Source organism: Mobula hypostoma, chromosome 9, assembly GCF_963921235.1.
Source record: "Mobula hypostoma chromosome 9, sMobHyp1.1, whole genome shotgun sequence".
In the NCBI taxonomy this organism is placed as follows: Eukaryota; Metazoa; Chordata; class Chondrichthyes; order Myliobatiformes; family Myliobatidae; genus Mobula; species Mobula hypostoma.
Genome location: NC_086105.1, coordinates 24,145,377 through 24,161,311, shown reverse-complemented (window position 1 = coordinate 24,161,311; position 15,935 = coordinate 24,145,377). Strand labels below are relative to the sequence as shown.

At 39.9% G+C, this 15,935-nt stretch overlaps 1 protein-coding gene across 3 annotated transcripts in view; it reads left to right on the top strand.

Annotated features, from left to right (window-relative positions):
* Positions 1-15,935, top strand: part of znf277 (zinc finger protein 277) — a 67,839-nt gene that overhangs the window by 3,810 nt on the left and 48,094 nt on the right. For 2 of the 3 annotated variants that reach the window (XM_063057886.1, XM_063057887.1), the window contains exons 2-4: positions 4,134-4,335; positions 9,856-9,944; positions 10,133-10,215. In XM_063057886.1, coding sequence (XP_062913956.1) covers positions 4,134-4,335; positions 9,856-9,944; positions 10,133-10,215 — 374 coding nt within the window. Of the gene's footprint in view, positions 1-3,846; positions 3,942-4,133; positions 4,336-9,855; positions 9,945-10,132; positions 10,216-15,935 lie in introns of those variants that run through there. The other variant, XM_063057888.1, reaches the window with a different exon arrangement.

Sequence of the window (15,935 nt, the reverse complement as noted above, 5' to 3'; positions counted from 1 at the left end):
CTTTTGCTCTTAATATATCTGTAAAAGCCCCGGGGATTCTCCTTCACCTTGTCTGCTAGCGCTACCTCATGCCTTCTTTTAGCCCTCCTGACTTCCTTTTTTAAGTGTTCTCTTGTGTTTCTTATACTTCTTGTACTCGTTTGATTCTACCTGCATTATCTGCTGTGATCCTCCCTGTTCTTAACCAGGACCTCATGAAAACCAAGGTTCCGTAAACCTGTTATCCTTGCCTTTTATTCTGACAGGATGCCTTTGCATTAGTGGCCCTGCAGGCAACAAAACAAATTACAAATATGCATTATCTCCCATAATTTTTCCTTTCTAGTCGGAGTCAGTAAGTAATATAATTCGGTCATTCGTTATGTGCCATGTCATATGACATGGACAATCGTGGTCTTTCCATGACCATAGTTGTTCTTGGCAAATTTTTCTTAGGAATTGGTTTGTCGTTGTCTTCTTCTGGGCAGTATCTTTACAGGACGGGTGACCCCAGCCTTCAGGATTGAACGTCGGCTTGGCGTCAGGCTTGTGATGTGCACCAGCTGCTCAGACAACCATCCACCATATGCTCCCATGGCCTTATGTGACCCTGATTGCGGGCTAAGCATGTGGTACCCCTTGCCCAGGGGTGACCTGCAAGTTAGCGGAGAGAAGAAGTGCCTTACACTTCCTTTGATAGAGACATATCTCCACCTCACTGCCCCAAATAATATATGAAGCGCTTGTCAAATCTAGACTCTGGGCTTTTATTTTCCATCATATAATTTTAGAATGTTGGCAAGATCTACTTGGCTTGAAAAGGCAATGGTAAACTGCAATGGTGCTCTGGTAAGGATCTGGATAACTTGCCTTTCAGTGAGCAGTTCTAGTGTTGAAGTCCAGTGACGAAGGAATGGCAAAATATTACCTGTCAGGATGGTGTGTGACTTGGAGTGAGCTGTATTTTGTCCCCAATTCCCTGCTGACCTAATACCCTGTTGGTAAATATTTGTGGTGTGTAAAGTATTTCTGTGATCTTGAAGAGCACCAGTATTCTATTGATTATGGATTTTGTGCCCATGTCAAGGAAGGAGTGAATATTTGGACTGGTGATTTGAGTACCAGTCTCGCAAACCAATCTGCTCTGCGTGCTGTCAAACTTCTATAATGTTGGTTTCTTGGAACGTGGAGAGTATTCCATTGGATTTGTGAATTGAATCGTGCAGAAGGTGAAATGATCTTATGGAGTCAAATGGTGAGATACTCACTGAAGGATACCCAGATCCTGATTTGCTTTTCCAGCCACACAGTTTGAGTCGCTATTGTGATGATTCTCCAGGATGCTGAATAGAATAGGTCACTCAGCAAAGGTAGTGCTGCTAAAGACAAGTGGGTCTTGTCAGAGATGGTCATTGTGTACTGTTTGTATCATGTGAATATTACTTAACATGTAACATGTATGGAAAATATCTGAATGTTGTATAGTTCTTGATACCTTCAGGGGTGTTGCTTAACTTTTCTGGGGAGATGAAATTGGAATTGAATATTGTGCAGTCATTTGCAAACACATTAAATGTAATAATAAAATAAAAGTAATTCAAACAACTGAAGATGGTTGTGCTAGGTTGCAACCAGGGAAGGAACATTGCTTTGGAGACTTGTATATATGGTTCTCTTAAGGCTGATTTATACTTCTGCGTCAAATGGACGCTGTAACCTACGCAAGTGGCTTACACGCATTGTGAGCATTTATACTTGTGCATTGGTGTGTCTGCGTCGTTCTGCAATTTAGGCGCGTTACGCATGCGCACCCACCTGCCCATGCAAGGCTTCATGGTCATGGTAGTCTTTCTCGGGGTAAACAAGTTTAAAGTGAGCGTCTTTTTTCGTAAAAGCGAAATGTGTCCTCCATAATTTCTGAGGTTTGTAAAGCTTTATGGAAAGCATTACCGCCAGAGTTCCTTCCCTGCCCTTCAGTCACCCAATGGGAAGCTATTGCAGCGTAGAAGGAAATGCAATGCTACCAAGCGGACCAATCATAGTTGTTGCGGTCTGCGTTGCCACGATACATAGTTACATTTTGGGAGAGGTGCACGTCAGGCTACAGTGTAGGGATCCACATAGGCTCTGTGTAGGGTTCGCGGCTACACCGTACCTACAGCGTCGATTTCACGCAGAAGTATAAATCAGCCTTTAATTACAGTACAGTGTGTTGTCCAAGGATTAGAATAAATATGACATCAAGGTTGTGAAAACTGGTTCAGTTTCAGAAGAATGGAGAAAATGGCTAAGAAGAGAGGGGGAGGTTTAATAGTCACAAAGGTAGATATTGATATACCAGCTATTTAATTTTATAAAATATTTCTTCTGACAGTAAAGGGGTTGACTGTAGCATTACGACAAGGACTGTTAGGATGGGAAACAGCCAGGCCTGAGAGTTCAGAACTCCCTACTACCACCACCCAGCTCTCATCATTTATGTAGTGCCAGTAGCATTATAGTTTACTTTTAACTTGTGCTGTAGATGCACCTTACACTAAATGTCATCCCATGGAGTATGTTTAGTATGTTTAGTATTTGTTAATTTATTATGGTAACATTACTTTCTTTGTATTGTGTGAGGTACATGTACTGTAGTGTGCTCCTTGGTCCAGAGGAGTGTTGTTTTGTTTGGTTTTCATGTGTAACGTTGAATGATAATAAATTTGAACTTGAAGGTAAAATTATTAGAAATTGGAACTGAGAGCGAGCCATTTAACCTACCACTGTAAACTTTTCCACTGGATCTTTCTTCTCATTCCCATCCATCTTATTTTGGTATTTTTAGATATTACAACGATAATTTCCATTTGGGACTCTTGGTTTTATAATTTCATTATGCAGCCAAAAGGTGAAGAAGGTGATGTACTTTGAACAGAATAAGGCTCAGAATACACAGCATAATATATATTTTAAGGGTTTGTAAGATAATAAGCTTCCTCCTATTTTGTGTGCACAAATATGTAGATTGTTGTTCAGCGCCATTTCAAGTAGAGCACTTGGGTCTACCAACTTCTTCAAAGAAGGAACAAGGGAACTAACTGGAAGAGGTTTCAGCGCTAGCATCATCAGAAGATATGAGCAAAATGAGGCCATAAGTTATTTTTATTTTAGTTAAGACAACACAGAGTATATGAATTTTGTATGGTGGAATAAAAGAAAAGTGTTACAGACATTACCACATGTAGAGCAGAAAGATGGTATAATTGTCCAATTACATGCAAAGTAATACATTCTATGGAGTAACTGAATTTTACAGCAAAATTAGACTTTAACAGAAATTTCAAAGTTGCTATAGTGATAGGCTTTGGTAAGTTTTACAGTTAGAACTGCAAAATCTGGGGCAGTAAATTATTAATGCTTTATAACCATGTAACAAATATATTCCAATTTTGAAGAATATTCTTCCTCTCATTGACATCTTCAGAAAATCTAACTTGTTATACTCAGAAGTCATCTCTGACATGTTTGGTACTAAGAAATGACCTGTCCTGATGTATGCATGCTCCTCCCTGTGTGTATTTATTGAGACACAGTGTGGAGTAGGTCCTTGTGGCCCTTTGAGCCACACTGCCCAGCAATCCCCTGATTTAATCCTCACCTAGTCACAGGATAATTTACAAAGACCAATTGCCCTACTAACTGGTACATCTTTGGCCTGTGGCAGGAAACCAGAGCACCTGAAGAAAACCCATGCAGTCACAGGGAGAACGTATCAACTCCTTACGTGCAACATCGAGAATTGAACCCCATGTGCCTGCACCGTTAACCATTGTGCTAACCACCACGCTACTGTGCCTCCTCGGGCCCTTTCTGATCAACTGACCAGGAGTTGGCATGCACCATCGTCCCTGAAATTTTCAAATAGATTTCACGAGGATGGGACTGAATTCACATTATTAAAAGCATTGCAAACTTTTCCAGTAAGTCAAATGGTTTGAGGGACCGAATTAGGAGTGGTACATGGATAGGAAAGGTTCAAAGGGAAATGGGCTAAATGATAGCAAAATAAAACTAGATGAGATAGTTAGGCCGAAGGGCGTGTTTCCATGCTTTATAACTCTGGCTTTGAGGCGGTAAGTTAACTAATAGAATCAATTTTGTGTTGTTTTCAGAAAACAAAGACTGGATATTAGAGCCTCTCTCTTTGCCGGAGCCGATTAGTAATGCTGTTCAAGTCTCAACCTCCTTGCTGCTGCCTTGCATATTTTGTGAAGAATGTTACCCTGCAGAAGAGAAGGAATACTTACTCAGGCACATGATTCTTGAACACACACTGGTGATATCTGATGTGAAACTGATTGCAGATTTTAGAAGGTCTGATGTTTTTTTTCTTCATTTTAACTCTGGGGCAGTGGTTCCCAAAAGTAGGTGGTATTGTTCCCCCCAGGGGTGGTGGAAGTTCTGTAAGGGGGCAATAATGATAAAAGTGGTGATGAGGACACCCTCAGTAGCAAGGGAGGCAGCTGAGGGATTGCAGACTTAATTTAAGGAATGAATTAAAAAATGAGTAAGGCAACTCAGAACTGTTTAGCTCACTGTAGTTTCAAGCAGCGATGCCAGAAACGGCTGGGAGTAAAAATGAAATGATTTCACTACTTTAACAAGTTAGCAACCATAAAGAATTTGAAGGTATTGACAATCATCTTGAATGTTACCTTTGGACCCCAGCAGACACTCAGCTCTCACTTGTGACTCCAAGTAGCTGTTTACATGTGAAAATGGCTACACCCTAGTACGCCACTTTGACAGGCGGGGTAAGCCAGGTGACGGTAGCTGGCGGGTCTCATACCTCCATGAGATAGGAACATACCTGCTCTGGCATGCGAAGTCCGGTCCGGCGGACTGGGCGGAGAAATCTACAGTAAGCTCCAATGGGCAGGAAAGCAGTTCTGCAACTCTAAATGGAGAGTGACAGGAGCGATGAGGCACAAAAAAAGTCATGGTCATCCACTGCAACCTGGGACAACCATTCTAGAACCCCCATTCTATTCATATTACTGGACCCAGACTTCTGAGGTGGAGACATTGGAAATGCCTGAGTGCACTGGCTTTTCCACTTTGAAAACTCTCCCACACAGGTTTCCTGTCATCATCGGTTACAACCACCAGTTGTATTGATAGTGTTCTAATTTATCTATATTTTATAGTCATAGTCATACTTTATTGATCCCGGGGGAAATTGGTTTTCGTTACAGTTGCACCATAAATAATAAATAGTAATAGAATCATAATAGTTAAATAGTAATATGTAAATTATGCTAGTAAGTTATGAAATAAATCCAGGACCAGCCTATTGGCTCAGGGTGTCTGAGCCTCCAAGGGAGGAGTTGTAAAGTTTGATGGCCACAGGCAGGAATGACTTCCTATGATGCTCTGTGCTGCATCTCGGTGGAGAAGGTCATAATTTGTTACTCAGGTCATAATTTGTTACTGCATAAGGTCATAATTTGTTACTCAGTTAAACAGTGCTTTGTATTTTATACCTTTTTAACTATTTCCATGAAGCTTCATCTAATTGGCTCAGCTACTTAATTGAGCCAAAATGTACTGGTCCCCATGTTGGAATCCAAATTATGCAAGTACATAAAAAATTATAAATTTTGTAGAGTTGACTTATGAATTACACAAAAAAATGAGACTGTAAATGATCACACAAAATGCTGGGGGAACTCAGCAGGCCAGGCAGCATGTATGGAAAAGAGTGCAGTCAACTTTTCGGTCTGAGACCCTTCACAGGACTGGAGGAAAAAAGATGAGCGTTCAGAGTAAGAAGGTGGGGGAAGGGGAGGAAGAAATACAAGGTAGTAGGTGATAGGTGATGCCAGGGTGCGGGGGAGGTGAAATAAAGAGCTGGGAAGTTGATTGGTGAAAGAGATAAAGGGCTGAAAAAGGGAGAATCTGATAACAGAGGACAAAAGGCCATGGAAGAAAGGGAAAGGGAAGGATCACCAGAGGGAGAGATGGGCAGGTAACGAGATAAGGTGAGAGAGGAAATGGAATGGGGAGTGGTCAAGGTGGGGGGGGGGGCGGGGGGGATTGCTGGATGTTCTAGAAATCCATGTGCATGCCATTGATGGCCACCTTGTATTCCTTCTGAGTAGCCTCGGTCTGAGACGTTGACTGTTTACTCTTTTCCATAGATACTGCATGGCCTACTGTGTTCCTCCAGCATTTTGTGTATGTTGCTTGGATTTCCAGCATCTGCAGGTTTTCTCTTGTTTGTGAGGGTTTAAATGTATGACTTTCCTCTTTTGTATCATGTCATGACTTGTATAATTATCAGGGTATTCTATCCGGAGCAAAAAAATCTAAATGAGAATGAATAATAACTTTGTGTCCAGTTCCTGTCAGAATTTGATCCTGAAATCAAAATTCACATGAGTATTCCCACACAGTACTGCTATCATACTTTTCTGCTGAGCAAGTAATTTTTCTTTTAAGTCATCCTATGTGATAGAATCAACATTTACTTCTAGCAGCATTTTGTAATATCTACTGACCATAGAAACAGAAAAGAACGTAGCAATTCATATAGTCAAATTGGTTATATTACAACAGCACAGGAATGCGCTCAACAGTAGTGAGATTTCATCATGTTTTTTCAAGTCAAGTTTATTGTCATTTAACTATATACATGTGACAATGTGAACAGATTACTGTCTCAAATAATCATCCCTGAAGAAGATGGCAGAGTTTGTAATTGAAACGTCGCTTATAATTGGTACCTGTACTCGGCTTGAAGCAAGAGAGGTGTTTATTCAATATGTTTCTCCGAACCAGGGTGTAAAGCCCAGTTATACATTAAATATTGGAAGGTACAGAACAGATTAACCGGAAACATTTCGAATACGGTGTGGCAGGGAGTTCAAAAGCCTGATGGGCTGAGGGAAGAAACTTTTTCCCCTCCTGATAGTTCTTGTTTTTCTGCATCAGAGACTCTTGCTTGACGGTAGAAAGTCAAAGACGTTGCTAGGTTGATGGGTGGGATCCTTGATAATACTGAGGATCCTGTGTACGCAGTGCTCCTGATAAATGTCCTCATTGGATGGTAGGGACACCTCTGTGATCCTGCCAGCCATTCTCACAGCCCTATGTAGGAACGTCCAGTCCGATGCTCAGCTGCTCTCATACCAGATGGAGATGCAACTTGTCAGGATGCTCGCAGTAGTGCTCCTATAAAATTCACTTATAGAAACATAGAAACATAGAATTATGATGGAGGATGGGAGCCTTGCTTGCCTCAGTCTCCTTAGGAATTGGAGCACTGCTCTACCTTCTTGTTTGAGGAAGTAATATTAAGGAATCAGGTGAGATCATCCATGATGTGAACTCTCCAAGAACTTGGTGCACTTAACTCTCTACAGAGTAGCCATGTATTCACAGATGGGGTGGTTCACCTGCACCTTCTTGAAGTCTGCAATGACTTTCACTGACAATCTGGATTTCTTTTAAGTGGCAAAAAAAGTAAAATGCCCATTGCACATTTGTAAATGAAGTTGAAGTGCAAAGCACGTTGATCAGTGGATAAGATTGGTAATTTGCATTGGCCTGATACAATTATGTTTTATAGGTTCAAAAATAGCAGTAAATCTCTTATGGGTCAAAATTGCATTTCCTTTTCCAGAGTTAATTGCAATTGTGATTAACACATTACTATTACTCAAGTAACAGTTCTGTTTTTTGTGCCGGTTTATAGGCGCACATGTATGAGATAACCAGTAACGTTATTTAGGCTTCTAAAATCGACTTAAACAACAAAATAATATAAAAGCACTACAGTGAAATAATTCAGTTGGAATAGGTTCAGGATGATATAAATCATCCAATGAAAGAAACAATAATTGAAATTGTCACTACGTGATCTGATAGTGAGAATGCCACTGGGATTGCTTATCAACTCACTTAATAGTTGTCCCTTCGCTATAAAATAGCAAAATATTACAACTTGACATCTCTCTTCTATTATAGATTTTCCACTTCCTTAATTCCTTCATCTCATCAGTCATTGTTTAGCACATTCCCTACGAAATAAATATGTAAAGTTCAAGTGCCTAAAGAAGAAAGAAAAATATTTACAAAATCACTTTTCTTGGTTTTGAGCATTTGCTTCAAGTTTTGGCCTCAAAGTCTTTTGGCATGTATAGTACATAGTCCTTTCTTCCTGTCTACTTCCTGCAGTGTGAACCACTTAATGTTCTATTAACTATCGTAATTGACGGTGTGGTAAGCTTTCATAATAGCTAACCATTTGAATAATATGAACTAATGATATTTCAGAAATACTGAATTTTGTTATGTTGGTGCTTTTGAGCTCTGGTGTATACCAGTGACATCTTGTCTGTTCTCTCAACATGGATCCAGAAAATGTTTTCATTGTCTATCAAATATCCAACTGTCTGTAGTGCTTAATATTGGTTTTACGTGCAGGCTTATTGCCAGACATCTAATCCAACATGGTGCTCTCTACAGGATGTCAGTGGTCTCTGAACCCTGGGTTTCAAACCAATCACTTTGAAGACTCCACACAATGATGCTTTGTTAAACCAGATTTAAATGTTGCACAGAGGGCAAAATAAAGATTGCGGAGGAAAGATTGCTGTATTCCTTTATTCCTAATGAATTGATTTAATACATCTGATCTTAATTCCTGATTTAAAAATAGTCATGATATTTATCATACTTAAGCCATTCTGAGCTTATATGTACAGTATTAAGTACAGTGTGACTGGCTGTACCTAATTAGATTTTATTTAAGCATTGATGTAAACAAGGGGAAAACAATAAGGACAAATATAGAAATTGTAGCATATAAATTTAGCCTTGAACTGAGATTATAATAGTGGCGAAGAACTGTCCAAATTATCCAGACATGTCATTAAGTAAAATGATGGCTATATTAGACAGTAGTTTAAAATAAATTTCCAAGAGGATGGTAAATCGAAGCAAACAAAGTGGTTTTCACAATTGAAGGAAATACCACCATGTGATTTATTTAAAGAAAACAAAGAATGATTAGTATCTCATATTTGATTGGTGGAAACAGTATACTGTATAGTAAAACTCTGATAATCCACTATTCAATAATTCAGAAATCCTGATGGTTCAGAATCTGGCCCACTTTAAACTCATTGGGATTATGGTCCCCACACTCACTTTAAATTTATTGTACTAGTGTCTAACACAAAAAAATGGGTATTAATAGAAGTAATATCCAATAATTGAGAATATCTGTTGCTTCCACAAGCCCTGAGCATGCTGGTTATTGTGAGATGTTGCAATAAAATACAGCACTTTTTATAATCTAAGTGAAATGTCTGCGTTTTTATCTAAGGCAGAGGGAGTGCTCAGCTGCATGTTGCTTGAGATAAATTGTCTTATAGAATGAAGAAGCATAAAAATGGCACTTTAAAGAAGCAATATAAAAACACTTGTTTAAGAGAAAAAAAAGTTAAACTTTTGAATGAAATTTTCATCATCGGCAAAGGATTAACACTTTTAATTGATCTTAAGTAGGGGTTCCTAACCTGGGGTCCATAGACCCCCAGCTAAAGGTAGGAGTTTGTGGCATAAAAAAGGTTGGGAACCCCTGACCTTGAGGAAGATGCCCACACCTGCAGTAATGACTTAACCATTTCATAGTTAATTGGTGTTGGGCGTCAAATCTGGAGGACCTCTGGCATCCAAACTTTAAAGTCCAGATTCTGAGCAGCCATCACATAATTAAAAGAAATTTCACACACAATTATCTGGGAAGAAAAGTAGTCTTAATTTTATGTGGCAAGAAAATAGCAGTTCATGGAAGTGTGACTTGTATTTTGTTTTGTTTGTTTTAAGATACATCTTGTATTGGAAAAAAAGATTTACTGAGCAACCAGTGACGGACTTTTGTAGTGTAATAAGAACCAACTCCCAACGTCCTGAGGGTAGGTTACTATTTACAATAGTTTACTAAGGAGAAATTAATTTCAAATTCAAATTGATAGTTGTTTTCAAATTGTTGATGGTTATAGTCCCGTGAACTAAGGGTGAAACAGGTGATTATAAATGTTAGGTAAGGAATTTTAAATAAGCTCTCAAATAATATTATTAACAGTTTATATTGTTTTAATAGAGGAACAAGCAGACTACTACCTTCTGTGCGATGTTTTACCTGAAGACCGAGTACTTCGAGAGCAGCTTCAGCAGAAAAGACTTGTAAGTGATTACGATGAAGAATGTCTCGTGTTTGACATTTATTATCAATAATGTCAAACAGGAGAACATCCGCAGATGCTGAAAAATCAAAACAAGACAAAACATTGGAAGAACTCAGCAGGCCTGGCAACATCAATGGAAAAGAGTGAACAGTCGACATTTCGGTCCTGATGAAGGGTCTTGGTCAGAAAAGTCAACTGTTTACTCTTTTCCATAGATGCTGCCCGGCCTGTTGCTGAATTCCTCCAGCATTTTGTGTGTGTTGCATATCAAAACGTGGTTTAATTGGATATTGATAAGAGTTGTCAGATTAAGGTGTATTTTGCCTTCTGGGTAGTGAGTCTAATTCAGCTGAATACATCATTGTATTTCTTAATTCTTATTTAAAGGCTATATTTTGTTTTTTGAAGTTATGAAAAACTCTCGTATTAAGCGGCATCATATGGCATTCAGAAATGTTTCAATACCTTTTAAATGTTAAGACCTGAAGTATCTAAATTAAATGTGTAAGTATTATGTAACTGACTCAGATTATTAAAAATCTAGGCATACACAAAATATTGCACTTTGAGCTGTGTTACAGCATATTGTTAATATCAGTCATTCAGAAAACAGAAAAAGTCCACATTTTAAAGAAAATGCATTGCTAGAATTGTTTTATGAAAAGTTATCATTGAAACATAGTTACATTTATGAGTGCAACTAATAGATTATGACTTCACTTTTGTTTTAACTTGTTTATTTGGAAGTTACTGTCTGTAATATATAATATAGTTATGTGATTCAGGCTAATGCAAAGTATTTACAGTAACTTTTTAAGAGTACTTTTTACAGCTTCTATGTGCATCACTAGGGAGTTAAAAATGAAATGTGTCCAAATCTGTAAGTATACGTGAGGAAGCACCTGAACTTAAAATCTGCATAATTCAGAAAATGTGATGACTCAAGATGTCACCAAACCTCTACAAGTCAAATTCAGCAATCTGAGACCAGCTTGATTCTGGTCATTATGTAAGTAGGCAGCCATCGATCCCAGGGGATCATGGGCTTGCGCCTCTGGTGGGCTGTGTCCTCTCCTGGGCGGGAAGATTTAAAGAACCCGCTGTTGCCCATGCAGTGGGTTCCTCTCTCCACGTCACTGATGTAGTCCAAGGGAAGGGCAAGCGCTGATACAGCTTGGCACCAGCGTTGTCACAGAGGTTGCCAGAGTGAAGTTGTAAACAACATCAAACTGCCTTGGGAGCCCCAGCTCTCGATTTCTTCCTCGGGGTTTACTCCCATAGCCTTTCCCATGGGTGGGTATGGCCACAAGGCAGCGGAGGGTTAAAATCAGGGTTTTCCTTCTCCTAGGCGGGCTGACGAGCCCCACCTGTCTGATGGTCATTATACATACAATTCATAGGCAACTGAATGTAATCATGTTTGTATACATCATTTTTAGAACTCTCCACTTGACTTCCTTCACCTGGTTCTTTCTCATAGGTAACATCTGTCTTCACTTAGAACTTTTAAACTACAATCATTCCCTCTGCAAGCAAACTTATTCCATCCACTTGGTCATTATGAATCCTTCAGTGGCAAAGTCTACTTGACCAGGATGTGTCTTCAAATAATCTTTAGAACAAGGAATGTGAAACAACTGATGAAGAACAAATTCCTGTGACTCACCATATGTATCTTGTTTGAGGTACCATGCTGAGAATGGGCCTTGGAGCTAACCTTCACTTCAGGGTTGTTTGAAAGAACACTGCTTTTATGTAGCTTGTGGGAAAACATTGTTGCATAATATCTAGAATTGTTTTCTCAGCAAACTCTCGGTTGGAACAACAACTCTGACCTCCAGCAGAAGTAGAATCCATTCCTTGACTTTGTCGGAAATTGTGTAAGCTTAATTTAAAATATTACATATTTTGTTTGGTCAAAGGTTTTCAATTTTCCTATTTTAATGGTGCTTTTGACAACTAGTGGGCCTGTGGATGCCATATACTTTTCCATTGCAATCAGCACACATGCTGAGTGAATCCTGCACTGAACTGAGCATGATTGAATCCAGAACCACAGTGAAAAGAAACAACTTGGTCTACGACACAGGTGACTGAAGATCTTGGACAATGCAAGACGTGCCTCATCACTTATCCAAGCTATTTGAGAAGGATTTATTTTTCCCTTCAATTGATTTGATTCCATGTTCTATAGAAGATCTGCAGATGTTTCTTGATCAAGTGGTCTGCAGCACAAAGGGCACAACAATGGACAGATGGATTAATCATGTTGTTGTTCAGAGTTAGGCTGGTTACAGCTTGCAAGTCATTTCTTATTTCTTACTACAACACACATGGAAGCTATTCTGCTAATTAGATCAATGCCAGTTCTCAGGAGTCCCATTCGCCCTTCTGATTTCCCTATAATTCTGAAACTTATTTCTTCCTTGTCTCTCTTATGTTCCCATTGATTCTTTCCCCACTTAACCTACACCAAGGGGTAATGTGCAGTAGCCAATTAAAATATCAGTAAATTTAAAGAAAATCATTTGAGATATGAGAGAAATCCAAGCATGCAGCAGAAACTCAATGAATCATGTTGAAACACCATACCAGTACTGCTCAGGATCAGGATCAAACCCAGGTCCCTGGAGATGTAGGGCAGCAGCATTAACTATTGTGTTGTAAGTGAAAGCAGGTGTGTGAAGGAGGAATATCAGCTGGGGAATAGAGGTTAGATTGAAAACTCTAGATGTAATATGCATGGCCGCATGCCTGGCAACAGATAGCATGATTAAGATTGAGCTGAGTAGTGAATCTGCAATGTTGTCCCTAAACGATTATTTTAGTGTACTTTAATTTGCATTTATATTAAGAAACACATGAAAATAAGAAAATTATTCTGGCGCAATCACTAGCTAATATTATTGTCAAATGAATGCTGTTTGTTCTTCCAATCTAATAAGTTGAAGAAAAATGAGAGTCATAGAAAATTACAGGGCAGAAACAGGCCCTTCGGTCCATCCAACTATTTAAGCTGCCTAGTCCCATCAACCTGCATCTGGACCATGGCTCTCCATATCCCTCTCATCCATGTACTTATCAAATTTCTTTTGAAAGTTGAAATCGCAATCTCATCCACCGCTTAAGCTGGCAGCTCATTTCACACTTTCACCATTCTCTGACTGAAGAAGTTTCCCCTCATGTTCCCCTTAAACATTTCCCCTTTCACCCTTATCAATGACCTCCTGTTGTACAGTCTAGGCTCTGCTTGTCGCTAAGGATGATTTAAATATCTCTGCTGGGGCCCCTATAATTTCTGCACTTGCCTCCCACGGGGTCCAGGGGAACACCTTGTCAGGCCTTGGGGATTTATCCACCCTAATTTGCCTCAAAACAGCAAACACCACCTCCTCTATAATCTGTAATCCATGACCTTGCTGCTACTTTGCCTTACTTCTATAGATCTGTGTCTGTCTCCTGAGTAAATATAGAAGCAAAAAAAAAATCCATGCACCTATCCTAACTTAGTGGCAGATAAGGTACCAGAGGATTGATGCTAACTAATGTTCTGCTGTTTAAGAAAGACTCACATAAAAAAAAACAGGAAACTATAGGTCTGTGAGCCTGACATCAGTAGTGGGAAAGTTCTTGGAAGGTATTCTAAGGGACTGGATATATGGGTATTTAGATGGACAAGGATTGATAAGGGATAGTCAGCATGGCTTTGTGCAAGGAAGGTCGTGTCTAACCAATCTTACAGAATTTTTTGAGGATTTTACCAGGAAAGTTGATGAAGGCAAGGGATTAGTTGTTGTCAAATGCCTTGCTGAAGTCCATGTAGACAAACTCCCACATGGGAGGTTTACCAAGACTGTTTACTCACTTGGCATTCAAGATGAGGTAGGAAATTGGATTAGACATTGGCTTTAGGCATTGGGAGAAGACAGAAAGTGATAGTAGGTGGTTGTCTCTCTGACTGGAGGCCTGTGACTAGTGGAGTGCCATAGGGTTCAGTGCTGGGTCCTTGGTTGTTTGTTATCTATATCAATGATCTGGATGATAATGTGGTTAACTGGATCAGCAAATTTGAGGTTGACACCAAGATTAGGGGTGTAGTGGACAGCAAGGAAGACTTTCAGAGTTTGCAGGATCTGGACGAGCTAGAATGGAATTTAATGCAGACAAGTGTGAGGTATTGCACGTTGGGAGAACCAACTAGGGTAGGTCTTACACAGTGAATGGTCGGCTACTGAGGAGTGCTGTAGAACAAAGGGATCTGCGAGTACAGGTTCAAATTATCAAAGCATGTATCCATGTACAACTCTGAAATTCGTCTTCTCCAGTTAGTCACGAAACAAAGAAAGAACATGAAAGTTGTTTACAGGGCAACTACAGCCCCCCACCGCACAAAAAAGAGAAACACCCTGATCATCAAGCCCCAGATCCCCCTCCCCCATGCACAAAACGGAACAGGAACATCGATCCCCAAAAAACAACCCCTCTCCCGTACAAAAAAACTAGCAGAACACAACAGAACATCAGCCCCCAAGAATGTCTCCTCGCACAATGAAACTGAAAAGGTGATTTAAAAAAAACACGGAATATAAAAAACCATAAGTCTGAAACAGTCCAAAGTCCATAAACACAGAACCACGATACCATCCTATGATGTCACTGACATTCATCAAAAGAGATGGATGCCACACAAGGCAGAGAGGCCTACCCACCAGCCACAGCGAACCACACAGCGATAGGCCACTCGCAGATTCCTTCTCCAGCAGCAATCAAAAGGAAGGCAGTCAGCACTGAACTCTTGCTCGCCTTCCACGTTGGCCTCGATGTCAGAATCTTCCTCAATGCTTTAGTCTGCAATTGATGAATGCTTGAACTGGTGAAATGGAGTCGAACATCAGCTCGCAACCCATCTCAAAGTTTCTTCGCATCAAGGCCGTCCAAGTACACACTAGCTTCCCGGAATCTTCTCGGAGAAGGTGCTGGATCACTCAAATGAACTCCAAACTGTGAATCGCAGAAACACATTTAATGTGAAAAGCAGATGTAAAAGAAATAATAAAGACATTTTTGGGAGCTATCTGGAAGATGTCGACTGAGTGAGAGTTCTGGCATCATCTTGATTGAAAAGGTCCGTTATTGAAAGTGGTGTCATAGGTATGGGGTCTTTGAGAAAGCCTTTGGCACATTGGTCTTCATAAATTAAGGTATTAACTACGGGAGATGGGATGTTATATTGATGTTGTATAAGATGTTGGTGAGGCTTAATTTGGAGTATTGTGTGCAGTTTTGGTCACCAACCTACAGGAAAGACGTAAATGAGGTTGAAAGAGTACTGAAAAAATTTACAAGAGTGTTTCTGCAACTGGGGGACTTGAGTTATAAGGAAAGATTGAATAGGTCAGGACTGAGGGGAGACTTGATAGAGGTATACAAAATCAGGAGGGGTATAGATAAGGTAATTGCAAGCAGGCTTTCTCCATGGAGGTTGAAGTCATGGGTTAAGGGTAAAAGTTTAAAGGGAACATGAAGGGAAACTTCTTCATTCAGAGGGTCGTGAGAGTGTCATGTCAGTGTGCATGCGAGCTCATTTTCAACATTTAGGAGAAATTTGCATAGGCACATGGGTGGCAGGGATATGGAGGGCTATGCTGGGTGCAGGTCATTGGAACTGGGCAGTTTAAATTTTTCAGCATGGACTAGATGGGCTGAAGGGCCTGGGTT